The sequence below is a fragment of the Eretmochelys imbricata genome, chromosome 12, assembly GCF_965152235.1.
Source record: "Eretmochelys imbricata isolate rEreImb1 chromosome 12, rEreImb1.hap1, whole genome shotgun sequence".
NCBI lineage: Eukaryota > Metazoa > Chordata > Testudines > Cheloniidae > Eretmochelys > Eretmochelys imbricata.
This window is the reverse complement of record NC_135583.1, coordinates 41,313,792-41,340,725: the sequence shown is the minus strand read 5'-3', so window position 1 is coordinate 41,340,725 and position 26,934 is coordinate 41,313,792. Positions and strand designations below refer to the sequence as shown.

Genomic DNA, 26,934 nt, shown 5'->3' with positions numbered 1-26,934 from the left:
GCCCTGCGGTACCCCACTCACTATGCTCTTCTAGCTCGATAGTCAACCACTGACAACTACTTTCCAACCAGTTGTGCACTCATCTTATAGTATGTTCATCAAGGCTGTATTTTTCTAGATTGTTTATGAGAAGGTAAGACAATAACAAAAGCCTCACTAAAGTTGAGATATTACATCTACTACTTCCTCCTCAACAACAAAGCTTGTTACCCTGTCAAAGGAGGATATTAGGTTGGTTTGACATGATTAGTTCTTGTCAAATCCATGTTGACTGTTACTTACTACCTTATTTTCTTCTAGGTGCTTATAAAAAGATTGTTTGATTATCTGCTACATTATCTTTCTGTATACCGAACTTAAGCTGCCTGGTCTATAATTTCCTGGGTTGTCTTTATTCCCCTTTTTATAGATAGATACTATATTTGTCCCTTATCCAGTCTGCTGGGATCTCTCCTGTCTTCCAGGAGTTCTCAAAAATAATCACTAATGGCTCAGAGATCTCTTGAACCAGTTCCATAAGTATTCTAGGATATATTTCATCAGGCCTTGTCAGCTTGAAGACATCTAACTTATCTAAGGGCAGGTCTACACTAGAAGTGCTACATTTGCGCAACTGCAGCAGGTCTAGTGAAGACGCTCTATGCGGATGGGAGAGCACTCTCCTGTTGGTATAATTACTCTGCCTCCACGAGAGGCGGAAGCTTTGTCAGCGGGAGAGCGTCTCCCGGCGATATAGCGCCAGTATGGACAGCACTTAGGTCTCTGTAACTCACATTGCTCAGGGGGGTGGCTTTTTTCACATCCCTGAGCAAAGTAAATTAGATTGATTTAAGCAGTAGTGTAGGCTTCCCTAAATAATTCTTAATTTGTTCTTTTCCTGAGACCCTACCCCATTTACACTGATGTTCACTATGTCAGTTATCCTATCATTGCTAACGTTTTTGGCAAAAACTGAAACAAAAAAAAGCATTTAACACTTCAGCCACTGCTGTGTTTTCTGTTACTGTCTCTCTCTCCTCACTGAGTAATGGGCCCACCGTGTCCTGGGTCATCCTCTTGCTTCTTATATATTTGTGAAATATTTTCTTATTACTCTTTACACTCCTAACTAGTTTAATCTAATTTTTGCCTTGACATTTCTCATTTTGTTACTGCATGCTTGCATTGCTTTTTTGTACTTATCCTTCATAATTTGACCTAGTTTCCACTTTTTGTATGACTCTGAGTTTCAGTGTTGTTGATGATCTCCTGGTTAAGCCAGGGTGGTCTCTTGCCATAATTCTTATCTTTCCGATTCAGTGGGATAGTTTGCTCTTGTGCCCTTAATAGCGTCTCTTTAAAAAACTGCCAACTCTCCTGAACTCTTTTTTCCCCTTAGAATTGCTTCTCACGGGATCTTACCTACCAATGCCCTGAGTTTGCTAAAGCCTGCCTTCTTTAAGTCCACTGTCTGTATTCGGTTTTCCTTCCTATTACTCCTTAGAACATTGAACTCTACCATTTCATGATCATTTTCAGCCAAGCTGCCTTCCACTTTCAGATTTTCAACCATATCCTGATTGTCATAAAGGTTCTTCAACGTCTTTCCCTACGTTTTCCCTGCAAGTTTAAACCCCATTACATATTGTTCTATCCTTGCTGATTGGTCAAAAGTGTCCATTTGGTTTCTAAGCACATCAACTGCCAAGGCCCAAATGTAAAACTATTAACTTTAAATATCAGCTTTGTCATTTTAACCTGGAGCTATGGATTCTTATCAAACTTGTGATCACATTGTTTAATCTGCTCTCCTTTCAAACTGTCTTTATCAGAGCAGGTTACGGAAATTTCCATTAACCTTGGCACACTAGTTTTAACAAATGAATAAGAAATGTCCCCCCCCTTTACTATGTTTCAAAATGTACAATTTAAATACACCTCCCACTTAAAAACTGGGGAATTTTGCAGTTTATCTCGTGAGCCAAGTGAAGCAAACGTCCCAATTAAGCAGTATTAATCACACAACAGACACTAGAGAAAATGAGTGAAGAATATTAGAAATAATTAGTATTCTCAACTTCCCCAGTGAAACCAGATATAAAAGCTCTGCTAGGCCGCTACAGAACAGCCCCCACTCAGCTTACAATATGGTCACAATGTAACTTCAGCCCTAAGGTAACATTCAAAGCTAGAATATTAAGAGGGGATTGATGTTAAACTTAGTTCTTCTTAGGGTATGCCTACACTATGAAATTAGGTCAATTTTATAGAAGTCGATTTTTAGAAATTGATTTTATACAGTCAATTGCATATGTCCACACTAAGCGCATTAAGTCGCGGAGTGCGTCTTCACTACCGTGGCTAGCATCAACTTACGGAGCGGTGCACTGTGGGTAGCTATCGCACTGTTCCCGCAGTCTCCGCTGCTCACTGGAATTCTGGGTTAAGCTTCCAATGCCTGATGGGGCAAAAACATTGTTGCGGGTGGTTTTGGGTACGTCATCAGTCACCCCTCCCTCCGTGAAAGCAACGGCAGACAATCGTTTCAAGCCTTTTTTCCGTGCAGACGCCATACCACAGCAAGCATGGAGCCCGCTCAGCTCAGCTCACCGTCACCGCTGCTGTTGTGTCCTGGGTGCTGCTGTCAGCTGACGGTGCAGTACGACTGCTAACTGTCATCATCCACTGCTTCCGCTGCAACTCTGCTCTCCTGCTCTTGTAAATGAGCTCAGTCTCAATAGCAAATTTCTCCATGTTGTCGTCATCCACCGCTTCTGCTGCAACTCTGCTCTCCTGGTGCCATGAATCCACCTCGCAGGGCCTCTCATCATTCTGTATAAATATCTATTCTTGTGGCATCCGTCGTCATCCACCACTTCCGCTGCAACTCTGCTCTCCTGCAGACGCAAGCACGGCAAGCATGGAGCCCGCTCAGCTCACTGCTGCTGTTGTGAGCATTGTAAACATCTTGCACATTATCCTGAAGTATATGCAGAACCGGGCTAAGAGACGCCAGCATGAGGACAATTTTGACGAGGACATAGACAAAGACGTTCCTGAAAGCACGGGCTGTGACAATTGGGACATCATGGTGGCAGTGGGGCAAGCTGATACAGTGGAACGCCGATTCTGGGCCCAGCAAACAAGCACAGACTGGTGGGACCACATAGTGTTGCAGGTATGAGATGATTCACAGTGGCTGTGAAACTTTCGCATGCGTAAGGCCACTTTCCTAGAACTCCGTGAGTTGCTTTCCCCCGCCCTGAAGCGCAGGAATACCAAGATGAGAGCTGCCCTGATAGTTGAGAAGCGAGTGGCGATAACCCTGTGGAAGCTTGCTATCCCTGACTGCTACCGGTCAGTCGAGAATCAATTGGGAGTGGGCAAATCTACTGTGGGGGCTGCTGTGATCCTAGTAGCCAATGCAATCATTGACATTCTGTTACCAAGGGTAGTGACTCTGGGAAATGTGCAGGTCATAGAGGATGGCTTTGCTGCAATGGGTTTCCCTAACTTTGGTGGGGTGATAGATGGAACTCATATCCCTATCTTGGCACCAGACCACCTTGCCAACCAGTACGTAAACCACAGGGGGTACTTCTCAATGCTGCTGCAAGCACCGGTGGATCACAAGGGACATTTCACCGACATCAACGTGGGATGGCCGGGAAAGGTGCATGACGCTTGCATCTTTAGGAATTCTGGGCTGTTCGAGCAGCTGTGAGAAGGGACTTACTTCCCAGACCAGAAAATTACCATTGGGGATGTTGAAATGCCAATAGTTATCCTCGGGGACCCAAGCTACTCCTTGTTCCCATGGCTCACGAAACCGTACACAGCCAGCCTGGACAGTAGTAAGGAGCATAGAATCATAGAATACCAGGGTTGGAAGGGACCTCAGGAGGTCATCTAGTCCAACCCCCTGCTCAAAGCAGGACCAATCCACAACTAAATCATCCCAGCCAGGGCTTTGTCAAGCCTGACCTTAACTTCTAAGGAAGGAGATTCTACCACCTCCCTAGGTAACACATTCCAGTGTTTCACCACTCTCCTAGTGAAAAAGTTTTTCCTAATATCCAACCTAAACCTCCCCCACTGCAACTTGAGACCATTACTCCTTGTCCTGTCCTCTTCTACCACTGAGAATAGTCTAGAACCATCCTCTTTGGAACCACCTCTCAGGTAGTTGAAAGCAGCTATCAAATCCCCCCTCATTCTTCTCTTCTGCAGACTAAACAATCCCAGTTCCCTCAGCCTCTCCTCATAAGTCATGTGTTCCAGACCCCTAATCATTTTTGTTGCCCTTTGCTGGACTCTCTCCAATTTATCCACATCCTTCTTGTAGTGTGGGGCCCAAAACTGGACACAGTACTCCAGATGAGGCCTCACCAATGTCGAATAGAGGGGAATGATCACGTCCCTCGATCTGCTGGCAGTGTCCCTACTTATACATCCCAAAATGCCATTGGCCTTCTTGGCAACAAGGGCACACTGCTGACTCATATCCAGCTTCTCGTCCACTGTCACCCCTAGGTCCTTTTCCGCAGAACTGCTGCCTAGCCATTCGGTCCCTAGTCTGTAGCTGTGCATTGGGTTCTTCCGTCCTAAGTGCAGGACCCTGCACTTATCCTTATTGAACCTCATCAGATTTCTTTTGGCCCAATCCTCCAATTTGTCTAGGTCCTTCTGTATCCTATCCCTGCCCTCCAACATATTTACCACTCCTCCCAGTTTAGTATCATCTGCAAATTTGTTGAGAGTGCAATCCACACCATCCTCCAGATCATTTATGAAGATATTGAACAAAACCGGCCCCAGGACCGACCCCTGGGGCACTCCACTTGACACCGGCTGCCAACTAGACATGGAGCCATTGATCACTACCCGTTGAGCCCGACAATCTAGCCAACTTTCTACCCACCTTATAGTGCATTCATCCAGCCCATACTTCTTTAACTTGCTGACAAGAATACTGTGGGAGACCGTGTCAAAAGCTTTGCTAAAGTCAAGAAACAATACATCCACTGCTTTCCTTCATCCACAGAACCAGTAATCTCATCATAGAAGGCGATCAGATTAGTCAGGCATGACCTTCCCTTGGTGAATCCATGCTGACTGTTCCTGATCACTTTCCTCTCATGTAAGTGCTTCAGGATTGATTCTTTGAGGACCTGCTCCATGATTTTTCCGGGGACTGAGGTGAGGCTGACTGGCCTGTAGTTCCCAGGATCCTCCTTCTTCCCTTTTTTAAAGATTGGCACTACATTAGCCTTTTTCCAGTCATCCGGGACTTCCCCCGTTCGCCACGAGTTTTCAAAGATAATGGCCAATGGCTTTGCCATCACAGCCGCCAATTCCTTTAGCACTCTCGGATGCAACTCGTCCGGCCCCATGGATTTGTGCACGTCCAGCTTTTCTAAATAGTCCCTAACCACCTCTTTCTCCACAGAGGGCTGGCCATCTATTCCCCATGTTGTAATGCCCAGCGCAGCAGTCTGGGAGCTGACCTTGTTAGTGAAGACAGAGGCAAAAAAAGCATTGAGTACATTAGCTTTTTCCACATCCTCTGTCACTAGGCTGCCTCGCTCATTCAACTATAGGCTGAGCAAGTGCAGAATCGTGGTAGAATGTGCCTTTGGATGTTTAAAAGCTCGCTGGAGCTGTTTGCTGACTAGGTCAGACTTCAGCGCAACCAACATTCCCATTATTATTGCTGCTTGCTGTGTGTTCCATAATATCTGTGAGCGTAAGGGGGAGACGTTTATGGTGGGGTGGGAGGTTGAGGCAAATCGCTTGGCATCCGATTTTGAGCAGCCAGACACCAGGGCGATTAGAAGAGCACAGCAAGGCGTGCTGCACATCAGAGAGGCTTTGAAAACCAGTTTCATGACTGACCAGGCTTCAGTGTGACAGTTGTGTGTATTTCTGCTTGATGCAAACCAACTCCCTTTGTTAATTTTAATTTCCTGTAAGCCAACCACCCTCCCTGCTTCGAAATAAAGTAACTATTGTTTTAAAACCATGCATTCATTCTTTATTAATTAAAAAAAAAGGGAGATAACTGACAAGGTAGCCTGGATGGGGTGGGGTGGGGGAGGAGGGAAGGATAAGGCCACATTGCTTATTGTAGCCACACTACAAATCGGACTGTTTGAATGACAGCCTTCTGTTGCTTGGGCCATCCTCTGGAGTGGAGTGGCTGGGTACCTGGAGCCTCCCCCTACCACGTTCTTGGGCATCTGGGTGAGGAGGATATGGAACTTGGGGAGGAGGTCAGGCGGTTGTACAATGGATGTAGTGGGGGTCTGTGCTCTTGTTGACTTTCCTAAGCTGCACCAGATGCTTCATCATGTCCGTTGTTCCCCCATTAGCCTTAGCATTGCCTCCTGCCTCTGTTCTTCGCGCTCACTTAATGCTTTCCTAGCCTCTATCACTGAATGCCTCCATGCATTCAGCTGTGCCCTATCAGTGCGGAAGGACTGCATAAGCTCGGAAAAGATGTCATCGCGAGTGCGTTTTTTTCACCTTCTAATCTGCGATAACTTCAGGGGCGGAGATGATAGGGGGAGCCTAGAAACAGTTGTACCTTGGGGGAGGTAAAAAGGGAGAGTAAAATTTAAGATGATTCATTTCTGAGAACAAAAGGGAGACTCTTTCACAGTGAATCAAGCAATTCGCAGCAGACAGCACATGTGCTTTAGGTACAAGGTCGCATTTTGCCTTTTATATTGAGTGCCTGCCGATATGGTGACATCACAAACAGCTGGGCAACAGAATTCAGTTTCCATGCAGCCACGGTAAGTCAAAGGGTACGCGGGGTTGGCTTCTTACACATAACAGGTGGGAATGGTTTCAAACTGCAGTGCCATCCTTTCCCGTGGCAAGCAATGGGTTGGGTTTCACATTTAAAAGAAGGGGCTGCGGTTTTCGGGCAGATGTGCAGCACACACCTACCCGCACCCCACCGCGTGGCTATTCTCCGGGATGATCCCTTTTAACCAAGCGCAAATAGCCCAGCCTGAACGGGGTCCTTCTATTGTTCCCTTACAAAAATTCCCCTATTTCAGCCAGGTGACCATGAATGATATTCTCCTGACGCTAACACAGAAAGATATAGACCAAATGTTGCTTGAATGTGACCAAAACCCAGGACCATTCACTGCCATGCTTTGCGCTGCAATGATTCCAGAATATTTTCAGAGTACCTCCAGGAGAGCTTCATGGAGATGTCCCTGGAGGATTCCTGCTCCATTCCCAGACATGTGAACAGACTTTTCCAATAGCTGTACTGGCTGTGAATGCATCCCAATTCTTCAGGGCAAATCAAACGTTAAACACTATTGCTTTTAAACGCTGTACTGTAGTTACAAACGTGCACTCACCAGAGGTGCCTTCTCCAGCTTCAGGGTTGGGGATCCTGCCTTCGGAGGGCATTAGCTTCAGGGTGATGAAAAAGTCCTGGCTGCCAGGGAGAATGGATTCACCGCTTGCCTGCTGTGCATTCTCCTCCTCCTCTTCCTCATCCACAAAATCCTCCTCCCTGTTGCGTGAGACTCCGCCCTTGCAGGTGTCCACAGACAGTGGTGGGGTAGTGGTAGGGTCCCCTCCTATAATGGCATGCAGCTGATCATAGAAGCGGCACGTATGGGGCTCTGACCCAGAGCAACCATTTGCCTCCTTTGTCTTTTGGTACGCTTGCCTCAGCTCCTTAACTTTCATGTGGCACTGCTGTGTCTCCCTGTTGTAGCCTCTCTCCAATATGCCCTGTAAGATTTTGGCAAATATATTTGCATTTCTTCTTTTTGATTGGAGTTCTGCCTGCACAGATGCTTCTCCCCATACAGCAATCAGATCCAGTGTCTCCCTTTTGGTCCATGCTGCAGCTTATTTGCAATTCTGGGGGGAGTGTATGGTCACCTGTGCTGCTGAGTTTGCCACGCTGACCAAACAGGAAATGAAATTCAAAAGTTCCCGGGGCTTTTCCTGTGTACCTCGCTAGTGCATCGGAATTCAAAGTGCTGTCCAGAGCGGTCACAACTGTCGATTTGCGTCCGCACTACCCCAAATTCGACCCAGCAAGGTCGATTTTCGTGCTTCTCCCCTTCCTGGGGAGAAGTACAGAAGTTGATTTTAAGAGCCCTTTAAATCGACGGAATGGGGTTGGTTGTATGGACGCGTTCATTTTAAAATACACCTAACACAGCTAAATTCAACCAAACCCTGTAGTGTAGACTAGGCCTTAGTCTTCTAAATTTTATCTTGCATAAATTAATTCTCTTATATTTTCTAAATTCCCTGTAATAATTCCCATGTTAATTGTGTAAGTGACAGAAACGTCATTTTCTCTCATCCTCATCCCTTGGAAGCATATTAAAGGAAGAGTGGAACATAGGGCCATCTAAAGGAAGAGTCCAGATGGATTTTTTTAAAACTTCTGAATGGTTTTTGCTCTACATTAATCCGTGTTTATTTATATATATATAAAAACACTGTAGTTGCAGGGTGAAGTCTTCAAAGTCAGAAAAGAAAAAAAGTTATATGCATACAGTCTAACGATATAATCACAAACTATTTCTATGGGACCCCTATCTCCTTCAGTGTACAATCTGGACAGGAATGATGGAGGAAGTTATAGCTCACTCATTAACAACATTGATAAGAATCAATTTAGTACCTTTTATAGCCTCTTCAAAAGAACAAGGCTGTGCTGGGCTGGAGATTTCTTTCTTCACATTAATATTCAGAGTACCAGCTGTTGAGACAAAAGGCATTGCTGAATGTCAGGTATGTTGAAAGCATTGTCACAAGAAATGGCAACTTACTTTACAGTAACTGTGGTTCTTCAAGAGGTTTTACCCATATATATTCCACTTTTGGTGTGCATGTTCCCAATGCACTTGAGTTCAGATTCTTTTGGCCACTGATGTCCATTGCAGGCCATACTGGCACTCTGAGTGTCTTACTGCCTCTAACTGAGGGCATAAAGGGCAGACTACCCCAATCACCTCTCCATTCCTTCACCAATATAGAACCCATATCTCTTCTGTCTCCTTGGTAGCACGGAAAGAGGGCAGGTTGTGGAATAGATATGGACAACACATCTCAAAGAGCCAAAGTTACTGTTCGGTAAATAATTGTTTCTTCTTTGAGTGCTTGTCCATATATATTCCACTATTGGAGACTCAATCAATAACCTAGATGACAAAGGAGGTGGGTGCGAAGAATCTACCTAAAAAAATTATTTCAAGAAAGCCCTACCAAAATGAGCCTCAGATCTTGACGCTTCCACTGTGTAGTTATGCTGGATAAACATATGCATCAAACACCACACAGCTTCCCTACATGTCTCTCTAATTTTTCTCTACCCCATCCTGATTGTGCCTCACACTCCCCCTCACCATGTCTCTCTCTCTCTCTAAAACCAGGTGCCCTCTTTTAAAGGTCAGCTGGGGTGAATGGACCAGTCACAGGTGCACTGGCCCTGCTCTCACTTAAAGTGTCAAAGTCACCCTGTGACATACCCTCATAAGACTTTTAAAAAAAATGTAGCAACTGTATGGTGTGAAAAACGTGAAATACACATGAACTGATGAGCAGAAAGTTGAGATGCATACGAGGATCTGTCCATCTCTGAGATACCACATCTGGCTGGGGAGGCAACTGCACTGGAAGTTGGATGGAGATATTCTTCTGGTCTGAGAACCAGAATTGCCTCAGTGATGCCTGAACTACCATGACTATTCTGGCTGAATCCTGCCTGAGCTTCACGAAAACTCTTGGGATCAACAGAATTGGAGGGTAAGCATACATCCGTTCTGGAGAGCAGGGGATCAGAAATGCATCAGACAGGCATGCCAGACTTGGTCCTCCTCTGGAGCAGAGCTTTTGACACTTCATTTTCTTTGGTGGCAAAGAGGTCTACGACTGGATGACTCCACTTGATGAATGTCTTGGATTTTAGTGTCCTTCACTGACCATTCATGGTCACTTGCAAATAGTCTGCTGAGATCTGCCAGCATATTCTGTAATCCTGATAAGTATTTCTGTCAGACTCACACAGAAGTTCCACAGATGTACAGATTCATGACAAAGAATCTGCTCCCCTTTGTTTGCTTATATAAAACATTACTGAAGTGTTGTCTGTTAGGAATTGACTTATTCAGCCTTTTAGAACTCAGAGGAAAATCGTGCATGCCTGATGAATGGCGCTTAGCTACAAGATATTTATGTGAAGCCACGCTTCCTGAGGAGTCCATATGCCCCACGTCTGAAGATTGTCGAAAGTGGACTTCCCATCCCAATGTGAAGGCATCTATCACCAATGTCTTTGATGGTAATTGTGGAGAGGACACTTGCAAACTTTGAGAGTCTTTCCACCAGCTTAATGACAAGAGGATTTCTGGGGGAACGTGCACTGACATATCCAGAACTGCTTGTTGGATATTCAGACTTCAACCACCCTTGTATGCAAAGGTGGTGAAGTCTGGCAGGCTCACCTATGTACGTGTAGGAGGTTTTGTGTCCCAAAAGTCAGAAAAATTCTTACACTGGTTTTGCGATTAATTTGTAGGTGGGCGGATAGATCTACCATAGCTTGGAATCCTTGTTGGAACAAATGGGCCATTGCTGGAGTCCAAAACCACACCTATAACTTATCTTTTGAGTAGGAGTTCGTACTGACTTCTCTGATTACTTAGTCTCAGGAAGGCAAGGAGTTGCAAAGTCAGTTACCTGTTGATACGACTTCCTGCAAATGAGCCAGTCATGTAAACAGGGATGAATCTGAACTCCTTGTTTCTTGACGTAAGCTAGATATTTCATGAATACTCTCCGTGCTGTCAATAGGCTGAATAGTAGCAGCCTGTATTGGTAGTGGGACTTCATTCATCATACATGTAGGAAGTGCTATAGGTAAATAAGCAACCTGAAGGTTGAGAGCTGCATACAAAGTTGCGTAGATCTAGGGTTGGAATAAATAAAGCCAGAACTACCATCCTGAACTTAAGCTTGCAAATGAAGGGGTTCAGTTGTCTCAGATCTAGAATAGGGCACCAGCCCATTTCTTTTGGGGAATCAAAATCATGAAAGCAAAATCCCTTCCCCCTGTGTTTTAGAGGAAATTCTTCAACTTCTCTAAGATTGAGAAGTGATTGTACCTCGCAATGTGACATGTTCGCATGAGGGGGTCCCTGAAAAGAATGGGGAAGGTGTGTGTGTGTGTGAGGTTAGGGAGGATCTGTAACTGAATGGAATAGCCTCCCTATAGGATTTCCAGGATCCAATCGTCCATAGCGATGATGCTCCAGAGCTAAATTCCCTCTAAGCTGCATGGCCGCGCAGCAGGCTATCAAGGGCTGCGCAGACAAGGAGAGGCGCCTCTCCCCCAGCCCCAGCGCTGCCAAGGCCAGAGAGAGGAGCATCTCCCCCGACCCCGGGCTGCTGTGGTGAGAGAGGGCTGGGGGGAGTCTTCTCTCTCTGCCACAGCCCTGGGGCAGCCTGCACCCCAAACCGCAATCCCTGGCCCCACCCCAGAGCCCTCACCTCCTACATCTCAACTCTCTGGCCCTGAGCCCCCTCCCAGAACCCAAACCCTTCATCCCCAGCCCTCACCCCCTATACTCCAAACCTCTGCCCCAGCCCTGAATCCCCTCCCACACTCTGAAACCGTGGGCCCCACCCCAGCCACGCACCACCTCCATATTGGTTCAGATAACAAAATTAATTCTGTACATGGATGTAAAATATTAGAGGGTACATTGCTCCAGACCACAAGAAAATGAAATATATGATTCCTAAAATGAAGGGAACAAACAGGAAAAGCCAACAGAATTTGTACGTTACTCCTGACCAAAAGTCAAATCTACTGCTTTAATGATGATGAATGCTATAGCACAGACATGGTACTGCATGCAGATGACTTCCTCATGTGGAATTTTTCATGCTTTCCAAGTGATTCAGGTTGCCTAAATTGGGTATAGAATGATTTCCTTTACTGTTGTTGAGGCTCATAGAGCTTGCACTTTGATGCAGCAGTATGGACTCCTAAAGAACTCAGCGTGGCCAGAAAGTCCTTCAGACAGTGAGAAGTTTTGTCTATTTTCATACTGAAAGATTCACATCCCTCAAATGGAAGAGCCTCAGTTTTAACTCTTTATGGGTCACTGATGACTGGAGTACATCTCCTAATAGCAACTGAGGTAGTCATGGATCTAAAAGCCATATCCACAGTACCAAGAGCTGCCTGGAGGAATATACACACCAAAAGTTGACCTTTGGCTATCAAGGACTTAAACTACTCTTATCTTGGGGAAGCTTGTCTGCAAATTTGAGTATGGAATCCCAATTCAAATAACCATACTTCATCAACAGGGCCTGGTAATTGGTGATTCTCATCTGGGGACTGTACATAGGATACATTTTCCAGGCAAATATATCTAATTTCTTGGGTTCCTTGTCTCTTGGTGTTGCTTTCTCTTGATTTTGCCTCGACCTCTCATTCACTGCTGTAATAACCAATGACACTGGTGTGAAATGTCTATAAAATTGCTCAAAGCCCTGGGAAGGCACTTGAGCAACAATCTGTTCTTTTTGATGTTGGTGTCAAATAAGCAGGTATCTGCCAGAGCAATTTGGCTGGCTATAGAAGTCCCTTGTTGATGGGCATTGCAAGATGTCAGGATTGTGCATGATTTTTCCTGGACCACCTCAGCTGGAATTTCCAATGTGTCAGGCATTCTGCGCTGCAAGTCCTGGAATGTCTTGAAAGTCATCTGGGGTTGAGGTAGATGATGAAGATACCACAGACGGATGATGATGAGGATGAGAGGGGAGCCAGGATAGGGTAGTCCTCTACTTGTAACTCCTCATCAGAGCCTTGAGCAGACTGTTCAGCTGGCAGAGGAGCAGAACAGGCTGGTTGTAACCCCTGCCACCCCAAGAGATGATGGTAAAGGGGATCTAGCCCTGGATTGGGATGGATGCAGACAATGGTGTTCTACAGTGATGTATCCCTCATGGAGCCCAACAGAACCAAGGATAGTGGTATGCACAAGGAGCAGATGGCTGGGGAGAAAAGGAGAGCTACCACGGAGAACTATCTTTCCTAGAAGAATAAGGAGTACTTTTGGCACTTTAGAGACTAACGAATTTATTTGAGCATAAGCTTTTGTGGGCTAAAACCCACTTCATCAGACGCATGCAGTGGAAAATACAGTAGGAAGACACACACACACAGAACATGAAAAGATGGGGGTTGCCATACCAACTCTAACAAGACAAATCAATTAAGGTGGGCTATTATCAGCAGGAGAAAAAAAAACTTTTGTAGTGATAATCAGGATGGCCCATTTCAAACAGTTGACAAGAAGGTGAGAGTAACAGTAGGGGGGAAAATTAGCATGGGGAAATAGTTTTTAGTTTGTGTAATGACCCATCCACTCCCAGTCTTTATTCAAGCCTAATTCGATGGTGTCCAGTTTGCAAATTAATTCCAGTTCTGCAGTTTCTCGTTGGAGTCTGTTTTTGAAATTTTTTTGTTGAAAAATTGCCACTTTTAGGTCTGTAATTGAGTGTCCAGGGAGGCTGAAGTGTTCTCTGACTGGTTTTTGAATGTTCTAATTCTTGACGTCTGATTTGTGTCCATTTATTCTTTTGCACAGAGACTGTCCGGTTTGGCCAATGTACATGGCAGAGGGGCACTGTTGGCACAGTAATCTGGAAAGGTTGAGAGCCACTAGTCTAGGGTAATGAAACTCCCTCTTAGATGCATACTGACCGGAATACCTAGACTCCATGGCACACACTAGTGAAACCTCCCTTTTGCCACATCACTGTAGTGCTCATGGCATAGACATGTCTCAACACTAATTACCAACTAACTGTTATGTACCTATCTTTTTACAGCCATGTACAAACAATGGGTAAACTGCACAGTGAGTGAAGAAGCTCAGACATCACACGGCTTCCTGGCACGGGAGAAGAAACTGCGGCAGCTGAAGTCACTGTGCCCTTTATGCCCTCAGTTGGAGGTAAGAAGACACACAGGGTGCAGATGCAGCCCCCAGCAAATACTGCTGGCCAAAAGAATATGAACTTCAGTGCACTAAACAAGGGTATATGGGCGTAAATTGCAGCAAAGGCAGTGTAGGTTGAACATTAGGAAAAATGTCCCAACTGTCAGGGTGGTTAAGCTCTGTAATAAATTACCTATGTAGATTATGGAGTCTCTATCAGTTGAGATTTTTAAAAGCAGAGGTTAGATAAAACACCTGTCAGGGAGGGTCTAGACAATACTCAGTCCTTCCATGAGTGCAGTAGCCAGTCCTATGATTCTGTGTGTACAGGCACTCAAAAAAGAACCCATACAAAATACACAACACACATTAGTTACATATTTCCAGGTCAAATAGGTCCTCATAAAATACATCAGTTTAACAATCATTCAGTAATTCACTTCTATCACTGGAGGCCAGAAAACAATCAGGATAAATTCAGGAGAAAAATGTTCACTTACATCTCCTGACAAGATTACATCTTCTAATACAGATACCAAAGTAAGTAAGTGAAAAATAAGGGGAAAAAGTCTTTGAGTCATGCAAATGCTCCTGGAACCCTCTCCCCCATAATAAAAACAGACGGTGTACCATGAATACCAGTATGATATTGGTAAACACATTTTACAACACACATATGAAATACAGTTTTTGTGGAGCTGAATACAGATATTCTATGAATGCACCATCTCCGAACAGAAGACTTCCTTTGGGTCACTGGGCCAAAGACCTGAACGCTAGGCTGTACCCCACAAGCTCATTATAAACTTTTGTGTGATCATTAATATTTTACCAAAATTACTTTAGACATTCAATATAGGGAATAAACTTCTAGCTCTCTTCTCTCACAAGCAGATGATGTAAAGCTATCTGTCCATTCTACAGACAGCCATGTTGTATACAAATAACCATAGGTAGACCATGCGTTGGGATTTTCAAAAGGAGCCTAAGGGAGTCAAGTGTCGAACTCCCCTGAGTTTTATTTAGAGTATCTCAGCCTACGGACTACAAATAGCTGCACTGAAGGTTTTCACCATCGCAAAGCTTTTATGTCTTTTTAACAGGTTTACAGTATATAATCTCTCAGGCATTTGCAATTAATGTATAACTCCAATATCTAGCTGCCGCTTTCAACATTTCTCTAATCTTAATGTTTCAGGTAGACCATATTCATGAGAGTTCTCCTTGAATTCCTTTGCTCTGCAGAAATAGCAATGAGAGATATAGGACAACAAGACATCAGGTTCTTATTATATTCTCATTTTGGAGCATGGAGAATGACACACAAAAGTCCTTATGTATCAAGGTAAGAGTACATCCATAGTGATGACTTGTTATTGAACCTATTATATCTTTCCTTGCCCCCACCCTGATAGACAGAAAACAGAAGATGAGACTCACACAGCTGATCAAATATATATAGCACTAAAATGAAGAGCTGTAGGTTTACTAGTTAAAATAATCATTAACTAGCATTTCGGAGGAATTTTGTGTCTAAAGACTATGTTACAAGCCTGGGAATACCAACAGACAAATGAGCCCCATATTCACTCCTTATGCAGGCACAATTTTCTGTGCACACACCTGTGTGAACCCTGTTATGGTAGCAATTTTCTGTCCATTGCAAAATTTGTACAAATGGAATTTGCACATTAAAATTCTATCACCAGCATGCAGTTATTACTGCACTGAGTGCATGCAACATGTGGGAAGTGCAGTTGAAGCCTCACTGAAAAAGAGATCCAATATGTGTAAGTCTGGGAATGAGGCCAAGTTTATACTACCAGCCGGATTGGCGGGTAGTGATCGATCTTTCGGGGATCGATGTATCGCATCTAGTGTAGACACGATAAATTGATCCCCAATCGCTCTGCTGTCGACTCCGGAACTCCACCACGGCGAGAGGCGGAAGCGGAATCAACGGGGGAGCAGTGATCCCGCGCCGCAAGGACGCGAAGTAGGTGATTCTAAGTCGATCTAAGATACGTCAACTTCAGCTACGCTATTCTCGTAGCTGAAGTTGTGTATCTTAGATTGATCTCCCCCTCCCTCCTAGTGTAGACGAGGCCTAAGAGAAATTGTTACTATACCTCTCTAGAGGTACTTCCTTACAGTCACAGGCTCGTACAGTGGTGCTAACAGAGCCTGCACAACTCTTCCGTTCATCCTTTGTTTTATGCTGACTATGCTTCTGCTCTATGTATTCAACTGCAGCTATGCAGAACTTTTCATTGCCCTTTTTGCCATTACATAGGAGATCCCCTTGCCTGACAGCTTGACCTCCCCGCATAAACAGAAGTAAATAAAATCACATCCCCTATGAGTACTATTAAGTTGCGTATCTTATCTCTGCAGTGTAAGAGCCTCACAATGTATCGGTCATATTAGTGAATTATGGGGCATCAGTCACATAAAACAAATTTACATCTTATTCCCAGCCTAAGATAGTCAATATAGTTTTCAAGTTAAAAATAAAAAAAGAATTAGCAGTGTACTTGAAAAGTTTCATTTTCATTTCTAAATTGAACAAGCAAGCTGGTTACTGTATTAGAGATTGTGGCATCAAAAAACAGAATATATTTGTATGATTTGCACCCTTGGGTCTTTCTACACAGAATGCTTGGTGCTATTTATTTTGCTATATCTTCCACTGCAAACACCTGTACCTTCACTTGCCCTACAGCTTGGGTTCTTCCTTGTTTGAACTTATATAAACCTGAAATTGATACTACTATGTGAAAGCAGCCGCCTGTATCTGGCTGGGATTCCCTCGCTACATACCGTAACAAGGATGGAAGTTAACCCTTCAGACCTCATTTCTTGACAGAGCGGATTTTGCTAACAAGAGGCGCTCCCAGAATATTAACATTTCCGACGTTGATATAACAAGTAACTAGAGAAATGTTGATAACCTGCAATATCAAAGTTTACTGGGACTGAAGAAAAACATTTTGATAGTTGGTGAAATATTACACAGTCTACGAGAAAACAAAAGCCTTATATTTTATTTTAGAGCAGTGAGGAAACATTTGCTCCCTAATTCTTCCTCAAGCCCCTTTCCCTCTACGGTTACCTGTCCACCATGTGTAGTGTCTCCTCATCCTTTGCAAGCCTTTTCACCACAACTAATACAATTGCGATTTGACTTCATTCTGTGTTTAGCCTCCTGTTCAGAGATGAATTTTAGGACTCAGGATCCAGGGTGTAGACAGCTGAGCTAACTATTTGCTTTCATGACATCTCTAAGGGTGGCTCTTCCAGTACTCGAAAGTACACATCCCCGTCTTTATTGCAATCATGAGTGCTACTGTCCCTCCCTATATTAGGGTCTGGGGCACAGCAGAGTCCTCAGCTGAGGGAAGGAACCAGGAGCCTTTCAAAGTGCTTTGGCCAGTAGAGGAACTGTCATGCTGGTGACTCAAAACATTCTTCCTAGAATACCTTGAAATTTCAGAAGGTTGTTTAAGCACCCATAGGTACCACTTTATCAAAGAAGAAATGTCATTGTAATGGTATATTATTGCTGAGCACGTATGTTTGTTGAAAAGCCTATTACCCAACTTCACACAGCTGCTACCCTTGTTAGCCCCTTTCTCTCTGCTTCAATATTCAGAAATTAAAATCAGAAAAGACCTTGCAGGCAATTTTGTCCATTCCCATCCCTCATTTCTTCACTTTACGTACATGTATCTGGAGTGTATGTAAATGACTGCACATCATGTGATCTTCCAGCATTGGTCACCACATATATCCCCACAGAAACAGAAGAGGTTATTTTCTGGTCATGATATGGTGGCACCGTCACAATAAGATGATTCTGTATTGCCGAGAGAGAGAGAGAGAGTTCATATTAGAAAGATTTCTTCATTATTTTAATTGCAATTTAAAAGGTAACTATTATCCATACAAAGAAAGCCAAATCAAATTAAAAAATGGACTAGCACAAACCCTAACAAATACATTCTAGTAAAACAAAACCTGTAAGAAGTGCGGAGTAGACAGGGGGAAGGTGGTGAAGCTGTGCTTCTTTTAAAAGAAATGGACAACCATGTTGAGCTGAAAAGGGCACTGGAATGTTCTGCCTATACAGAGCTTATTTGTAACATATAGTGTAAATGGGGAGGGCGGGGCGGGGGGGGGAAGAGTGGGAAAGACATACACATACCCTTGAACTCTGGCCCTGATTCAGCAAAGCACTTACGTATGTGCTTAACTTTAAAACATGTGCTTAAATACCACTGAAATCAAAGAGAATTAAGTACATGTTTAAGTACTTTGTTGAATAGGGCCTCTGTACTCAATATGAGCAGAGAGGTTCAGGTTCCGGCATCTCAGGCAAAGAGAACCTGAGTACAAGAGTCCAGTACATCTCCTGAATTCAAGATATTTACTATTTCATATGTAGTGGCAAGTTATGTAAACACAGAAGATATGAAAAAGATAAAAGGACATCCACTTTGAAAGACAAGACAAGGGGCAGAAGAGTCAAAGGGCTGCTTAATTCTGTTCTGCAGAATTCACTTGTACTTTCCTCTAGTCCCTTTTATTCTGCAGCATTACAAGAGTTTTACGGTAATTTTTGCATGGAAGGTTTCAGTCATTTCTATCACCTACCCTTTAAAGATAACGTATTACGCATTGGGCTATGTGAATGCAGCAAAAAAGTCCCTGTAAGTAAAGCCTCCCAATTCAGTTCCCTAGTATTTGAAATTCTTTTTATTCAAGGACATTTGAATGAGTATTTGCAAGAATGTTCACAGAAAGCAAAAGTGTCACAAATAAATATTCGCTGGAGTAGTCACACCAGATGTGCTTTTGCAGCCATTTGGAAAAGCTCTTTTAATTCGCACAAAAAATTCAAACAATTACAGACAACAAAGAAATGTGTAAACATCTCAACTTATTTGCAAATAGTTCATGAACAAAAAAGTACTGCTGTTAAATACATAGGGTAGACCTATGTATTTAACATATGACATAGGTCAGACCTATGAATAGCAAACAGACATCAGCAGATGCAATCATGAACAATCCACAGAACAACTTTTGTTCCCAAACTATCTGTCCAACCATTAGAAATAAGAAACTGGTAAAAACTGTGTTTGTGGGCAATTTACCAACAGAAAAAAATGACCAGCTCCAGTCAGCACTGTTTGCAATATGAATTCAGCCTACAAGCCACCTAACTGTGTGCAAAGATTAAGTCAGTTACTGGGGAACGTGTCACTAAACAAGGAAAAATTTAGCCAGACACAAAGAGCACAGAGAAAATACAGTGCTTTTCCTCCACTGATAACACAATAACTCCACAGGTGAAAGTCATGGGCAAAATTTTAGATCCTTCCTTTTAACTATGTTATATGTACTATAACCTTTTACCAACTATTACATAAGGATTCTCCTTCACTGGCTTAACTGTGAAGTTCCACTCTGAGAAGAGAGTATAGTGAAGTAGCACCATTTTACTCACATATAGGTTCCCTGTATTTTCTGCTTATTATTTGTGTGTTAACACAGAAAACCTGTTCTACGAGCTGTGCAAGTTATTTCTGTTCACCTTGCACAGCCAGCAAGAGCAGATTTCGAGTCATTACACATTTTCATGCATTGTTTACTAAGTTCCCCTTCTATTTAGTGTTTTATACCACATAGCCATCATTGTGGTATCTAAGTGTCCAATTACAAAACCAACTTACATTTATGCAAACCCACTAACAATAATGGGATTGCTTTGGTGTCACTAAGGGCATAATTTGGTGGCTGTAACCTTTAGTCTCCTTATAACACACCATAAAGGAAGATATTCAGTTCCACTTTCAGATCCTAGATTAATTGCCAGTGCCACAAACTCGGAGGGGGGGGGGGAAAACCCACTTAATTTTACTTGCAAATGTAGCCTGATCTGGAGTCAATAAGAGAAATAACTTGCACGTTCACAATGCTATTTTCATTGTCAATTTTCAGACTAGAACTATACCTTAAATTCTGTTTTTGACATCAGTTTGTTTAAAATTTCAAAGACATCATTCCATAACATTTCTTTAGATTGCTAGGGATAATAAATAATATTCTTTCCTTCTAAAACCAGTTTAGAAATCCCCTACAGCCAAGTCTGAATAAAACACCACTTGCATTCTAAGTGAGTTTACACATCACACAGTGGGGCCTTCTGCAAATCACCCCTTAGCTTTCGCCTCAGTGAGCCTTTAGTTAGGTTTTTATATAGTAGCTTCTTCATTTATTCTATTTGAGGGTGTGTGTAGCGCTGTGTGCTTTACTGTAAAACTGAACACACCTAGAGCCATAGGTAGTCCCGTTTTACAGAAATGGAAATAGATTTTAAAAAGACTAGTAGGATAGGGAACCAAGTGAGGAATATAACATCCTTGGGAAAGGGATATGGAATACCTCGTAGAAATATCCTTGGAAAGCAACGATCCCAATGAAAGCTTTTTTTTTTTTTTTTAAACACACACACTAGTTGGGGTGGAAAGGAACTCCCACCAAAGAAGAGATTCTCTATATCATGGAGCTTTGCCTTCTTGCGCTCTCTCTCTCTCTGGGCTTAGTATTTTCCCTTTCTAAGGGGGGCAGCTAAGTTAAACATGTTTCTGTACCTTCTTTAGGCTGTTTTTCAATCTTGAAACTGACTATCTGCCTTACTACTTGTGAGTTGGCCAAGATATAACCAGATGCTCAATTTTGACAGACAGATGCTTTCTTTGTTACAAAATTATTACTCCATTAAGTGCAAAAAGCTATGTTAAGGGAATATTAAAGTTGGAAGACTACATGGACAAAAAAGTCAAGTAGTAAGTAAAATAAGTTATGTAAAATTATAGATTGTGCATGTGATAAACACATTGTTTTTCCTTAATTTTTTTTATTTTTCCCTCAAAGTTAGCTAAGTATTATTCTTTACTTGTAGTGCTGACTGAAAATGGAATTTCAGAGTAGAATATTTTTCTTAACATTAACAATCAACACAAAACTATCATGCTTCCAGTATACAGTATGTGAAATCATACTAGACACAATTTCCTTAATTATATTCTTTGCATTGTATGTGTGAAGAGCAAGCCTTCCTGGTCTCTACTGGCCAAGACAATGAGAACAAAGCTAAGAATCAAGCTTTTGTCTTGAGTGATGATGCAGGAACATTTTCAGATATTTGTATTCAATGTATGAGTAAGTACCTGATGAAATAATTCCATGTCTATTTCAGCTTCTGCTTTCCAAGAGTTTTCATCTGATTGAAAGTAAAAAAAAAAAAAAAAAAAAATTATTATAACTTTTATTGCACATTTATACAAAACTAAAATATTGTTTTGGTGTCTTCAATAGAGTTGCTATAGTATTTGATGCTTCATTAGCTCTTAAGAAGTGGAACAAAACCAAGTAGTAGGATTTTAAACCCAAACATGTCCTCCTTTCCTCCGCCCAAGCCCCTGTATTTTTCACACTGACCAGAAATATTCTCTTGGAAGATCACTTTTGTTCCCTTAAGAAAGTTCTTGCCAATCAGAAAGACTTCCTCTTCCCCCTTCACTGAACAGCTGTGCAGACTTTTCTTGAGGATCTCTGGCACACCAGCTGGTTGAGCTACAATTGGAAAGACGAGCAGTTTAAAATAGAAAGGAACACTAATACCTTTGACAAAAAGGTATTTTCTTTTACATAATTTCAAGCAAAGATCAAAATCATTCCAAAACCTCTGCCTGTACTTACACAACAAATAACAGAAGTTAGCATGAAACTTAGGAACTATTTGTTTCCAATATTTCATTACACATGGTAAAACAGTTATGACCTGTAAATTCTCCATTTGGGTGATATGTACCCCAAAATCACTAACAAATTATGCACATCCCTTTTCTCATGAAGAGGTGTGTCTATAACTCTCAGAGAGGAAATCATAGAATCATAGAAGCTTAGGGATGGAAGAGACCTCAGGAGGTCATCTAGTCCAATCTCCTGCTCAAAGCAGGACCAACCCCAACTAAATCATCCCAACCAGGGCTTTGTCAAGCTGGGCTTTAAAAACCTCTAAGGATGGAGATTCCACCACCTCCCTGGGTAACCCATTTCAGTGTTTCACCACCCTCCTAGTGAAATAGTTTTTCCTAAAATCCAAACTAGACCTCCCCCACTGCAACTTGAGACCATTGCTCCTTGTTCTGTCATCTGCTACCACTGAGAACAGCCTAGCTCCATCCTCTTTGAAGGCTGCTATCAAATCCCCCGTCACTCTTCTCTTCCGGAGACTAAACAAGCCCAGTTCCCTCAGCCTCTCCTCATGTGCCCCAACCCCCTAATCATTTTCGTTGCCCTCTGGGTGAAGACGATTGCAAGGAATAGCACAAACTGAGATAGCTACAGTAATTAAGTGCAGGTTTCATGAGTGCAACCAGCGCAAACCATTAGTCTTACAGTAAAAGAGACAATATCAACTTATTTTTAATTGACTAGTTTTTAAAAAATTCCACTTTCGGTTTAAAATTCCAGTATGGTCTGATTTAAATACAAACAAACATTAATATCTTTTGTAAGGCGCTTTCTGCTTCTCTAGTTATCAGCATCTCTTTAGCAAGAGAAAAACCGAGTAATTATCTGACCATATATGGAAGTATTTCATCTGATTATACAAAATGTGTCTCCAAATGCACAAAGTAAACAAATTGGAAAAAAAATCGTGCTATTCTAGTCAACTATAGGAGTCTTAAGTAAAGTGAGTACAACTTTTTCCATGCAAAAATATTATTTTCAAGTTGTTAATGTCCCTTTAAGGTCATAACAGTTATCTAATGATCCACTAATATATAAGCATGTTATTCATTTGGACATAAAGCAAAACTATTGCTGAAGCTGATCATCTATTTGTAGTTTAGAAGGAGCAAAAAGATTTTGCATTGCCTGAACTACAAAGGAGTAATCAAACAATATTGTTTTGATCTATGCAAGCAGATCCACAAGCAAATCTAAAAATCTACAGGCACAACTCAGAGACAGCACAAAATAGCATGTTCAAGTCCAAAATAGCATGTTCAAGTTCAAGTTTTCTGTGACAAAGCTTACTAGTTCTCTGACACTGAAGCCATAGCAGATTTCAGTAAAACCTTATGACCTCCAGAGCTAAAACCTCATGACTTCCAGAGCTAAAAGTGTGAACTGCTAAAGCTCTGTAGCCAAGGGCCGCAACAACTCATATCCTCTGTGAATCAGCATAGAGGAGGACTCAAAAACACACTCACCAATGAGTTACAATTACACAGGCCCTCAGTTCTCTGTGAATCAGAAGCCACTGGCAACATATATTAATGTACATATTAAATTTTGTCCTTGCTGTGATTTATTTCTATATTCTCAGACCATTTATCAGATAAGATTGTACCCTCATTAAATAAAAAATGGAGCGTCACCCAGGGCAGTGAATGTGCCTACTTGCGCGTGCCTTCTATAGTGCCAAGGACACTGCTGGCGCTATGACAGATATACCAGCAGCTTCCAGCTACCCAGCCCTATACAACTGAAGAACAACATTTTTAAGCTTTATATTAAGAAATGAAAGAACATACAAGTGCAGTAAAAGGTACACTGCAAACAAGTCACATTGTTAACATACCGGAAGAACAGGTTTATAAGCAAAAAGTAACTCAATATAAGTTATATGCCACTATTAATCCTGTATGTTCATTAGTGCTACTTGGTAGGCTAAAGGCTAAGAGTAGCAGTGCTTCTGTTAAAGGGAAAGGGGAGAAAAACAGGAAAATGAAATTAGGTTACAGGCTTCATGCCAAAAACAAGGAAACGTTCTTCGTACTGAGTTTGTTTTTTCCATGGCATATCTGACCAATTATTTTGATGCACTTGTTTATAATACTACAGGTAAGTCTACAAAAGTCATTTTACATTGTATGTATGTAACTAAATTCGCATACAACTAGGTAATGGTAGTCTTTAAATAGTTAATATATTGGCATTAATGTAATTAATCAAATCTTTCTCCCTTTTCCCTATATATTTTGTATAGTTAAGACAAACTTTTGTTTTCATACAACATTAAGTTTATTTGCCATTTAAGAGACCTGAAGTACTTAGGATCTCAGACCTCCAAACACAATAAAAAGTTGTGGAGAGAGAATGAAACAAAAAGAAAAAAGGCAAAAACTTATGAAGGCTCTTACTCTCCAGGGTCTCAAAACTCCTTTCATGCTGAGATGAAGGGAAGAAGCTCCCCTGATCCTCTTGCTACCACCTCTGGTGGTGGCTCCCGGGAGGGAGGGAGAGGTTGCACAAGGAATGGAGAATAAAAGACATCCCGCCATTCTAGTACTGCCATCTCTGGGACTGACTCCATATGGGGTAAGAGCCTCTAACCTTCTGCAGCAGCCTTTGGTTTTGTCTCCCATACTGTTCAGTTAAATACAAATATTCAGCCCACACATGTGTTTTCAATGCCAAACAGAGCATTCTAACATTCAGTGGTAAAAAATAATAATTTTCCATTGTCTTAATCAGAACTGAACTAACTTCCAACCTGATGAACTGCTATAACTCTACAAAGCTGTTTACCCACTTCTACTCCTCAAAGCTGGGCGGTGACAACTACATTTACAATATAACAATGATGTTAACAGCCTGTAGCAGAAAAGGTTATTTCATTTTGTGATCAGCTCAAGGCAATGCGGTAAAAAATGTTTCAACTTTCAAAACCAGCACGTGGCTTAATTACAAATCAGGAAATTATAACTGAAAAAGGATTTTAAAGACCTCACAATGTTCCAAGGAAATTTCAACTCTAGGTTTAACAAGATTTTTGTGTTGGTGGATTTTTTTTGTTTTGTTTTTTTAACACAGACTATTATAGCTGGATTAAATGAAGCACAAAGACGTTTATAGATGACTTTCCCTGAGGCGACAGTGAGTCACAGTGATTTAAATCATATTAAAACCCAGCTTCCTCCGATTACAATTTTTACTTTGCTACTTACTGCATAAAATCGGAGAGGAAGGTGTCTGGAGCGTTAAAGTTGAGCCATCTTTCCGAGTGAGGTTAACACGAAATACCAATCTGGCACGGGTGCTTTTTTTCTTGGAACCAGCAATCCCTATTCGAGCTTCAACATCTGCATTTCTCAACTTCAGTATTCCTACACAATCAACCCTAGCAACACATAACATTTGAGTTAATAACCCAGTAGGACTTCCAAACCTACAGCTATAAAACTGACCAGAACCTGGAGTTCAGTAGGTTTACCATCTCAATAGATCTATTCAGATTTGTTTACCATGCAACAGAGTCAGAATTTTCTAAATGCAGTTAAGAGTCCAAAGCAGTTCATGTGCCTTAACACATGACAGGGCACTGAAACGGCATCTCTAAGGGAGTTATATCACCCTAGCCTCAACTCATTCCTGCCTGCTTTGTCCAGGAGATGATGAAGCAAGGAAAAAAGCAGTGAGAAACTATGAAGACTGCAAACCTACAGAACTTCAATTTATTCCATATTAACTCTGCCAGCCACTCAATTTGACTCTGCAGATCCCCACCCCTCACTCTTGGGAGACTGAAAAACTAGTTCTGAAGGAGTAATGCAAACTAGGGAAACGAAGAGCTACTTTACCAAAATTCTACCTCCACTCTAAGCTTCTTTGTCAAGACAGTAATGCCTTGGCTGAAAGCATGAAGAAACTTCATGTACTCACATGGTTGACTTACGGCTACTGGAATCTGGTGTGAGCAAATGTGCAGTGCCTAACACAAAGGGGTCCTGGTCCATGACTATGGCCCCTAGCTGCTAGAAGAATACAAATAAATAATAAGTGGTGGATGCATGTATGCCCTTAGTAAAAAGGATCCTAGACATACTGGCAAGAGCTGGTGCACCGTACTGGGGCAGCCCAGCTTCCCCAGGGGGCAATTTAAATTGTCTGGGGCTCCCAGCCCTCCATCCCCCCCATGGATCCCAATACAGGCACTGGGGAGGTGGAGGGCATGGGTGGTCATGGTGGTGCCCACAAATGACTGTACCAGGCTTGAGGGTCGGAACGAGGGTGCGATTGGGGAGATCCCGTTGGTGTAATGGTGGGACACACTGTGAGGCCAGAGAAAGATAATCATCCTGGTCACTGCCTGACTCCTTGCTGGAAAAGGGTGGTGCTGACCAGGGTTCTGGGGGTAAATGGCCCAGATTTACCTGTAGTGATACCTAGATGTGCTCGGTACCTGGACCCCAGTACCAAGTAGTGGGGATTCCAGTTCTTCCATAACCACAAGGTCCCCCGAGAAATGGAACTCCCACGGTATCATTGATACACTCAGTACTATCAAGGAGTCCCAGTGCTGACTTGTCGGTTCCGACTGTTGTTTATGTGAGGAATGCTCCAATAAGGGTTGATTTGATGGACTCAGTGCCAAAGATGGTTTTGTCTGTGCCGATCTTTTAGAGGTGGTACAATCTCTGTCTTTATCTCTGGGAGGTGGGGCCATTGCTTCCAAGCCTGGGTCCCTGGGGTCCTTAGGCACTATGGCAGAGCTTGTACTGGGGAGTCACTGATAATGACTGAGGTGGGTGAGTGTACCGGGGATCCCCTCTGGCTGGCCAACAACTAGGTTTGAGGGCTCAGAGCCCTTTTTTTTTTAATGGCTTTGCAGGGGGGAATCAGCTGACTTCTTTTTTTTTTTTTTTTTTTTTTTTGCAATTCTACCCCTCTGCAGTATCAAGGCTCTGGGGATGAACTCCATCTTCGAGAGGTTTCAGGACTGGGGTCAGCTGGTAGTTGGAGTGCACCCTCATGAAGAGAAGCCTTAACTTGAGCTCCTGGTTCTTATGAGATGTCATCTCATCTCCATGAACTTCTGCAAAGTAAGTGCCTCTCCAAGACACCAGACACAATGAGAATG

At 42.5% G+C, this 26,934-nt stretch overlaps 1 protein-coding gene across 1 annotated transcript in view; it reads right to left on the bottom strand.

Annotated features, from left to right (window-relative positions):
- Positions 1–26,934, bottom strand: part of NFAT5 (nuclear factor of activated T cells 5) — a 147,800-nt gene that overhangs the window by 30,515 nt on the left and 90,351 nt on the right. Inside the window, exons 6-10 of the mRNA XM_077831518.1 lie at positions 25,022–25,194; positions 21,498–21,632; positions 21,227–21,279; positions 17,715–17,847; positions 8,654–8,731 (exon numbers count right to left, since the gene is read on the bottom strand). Of these exons, the coding sequence (XP_077687644.1) occupies positions 8,654–8,731; positions 17,715–17,847; positions 21,227–21,279; positions 21,498–21,632; positions 25,022–25,194 (572 nt within the window). The remainder of the gene's footprint in view (positions 1–8,653; positions 8,732–17,714; positions 17,848–21,226; positions 21,280–21,497; positions 21,633–25,021; positions 25,195–26,934) is intronic.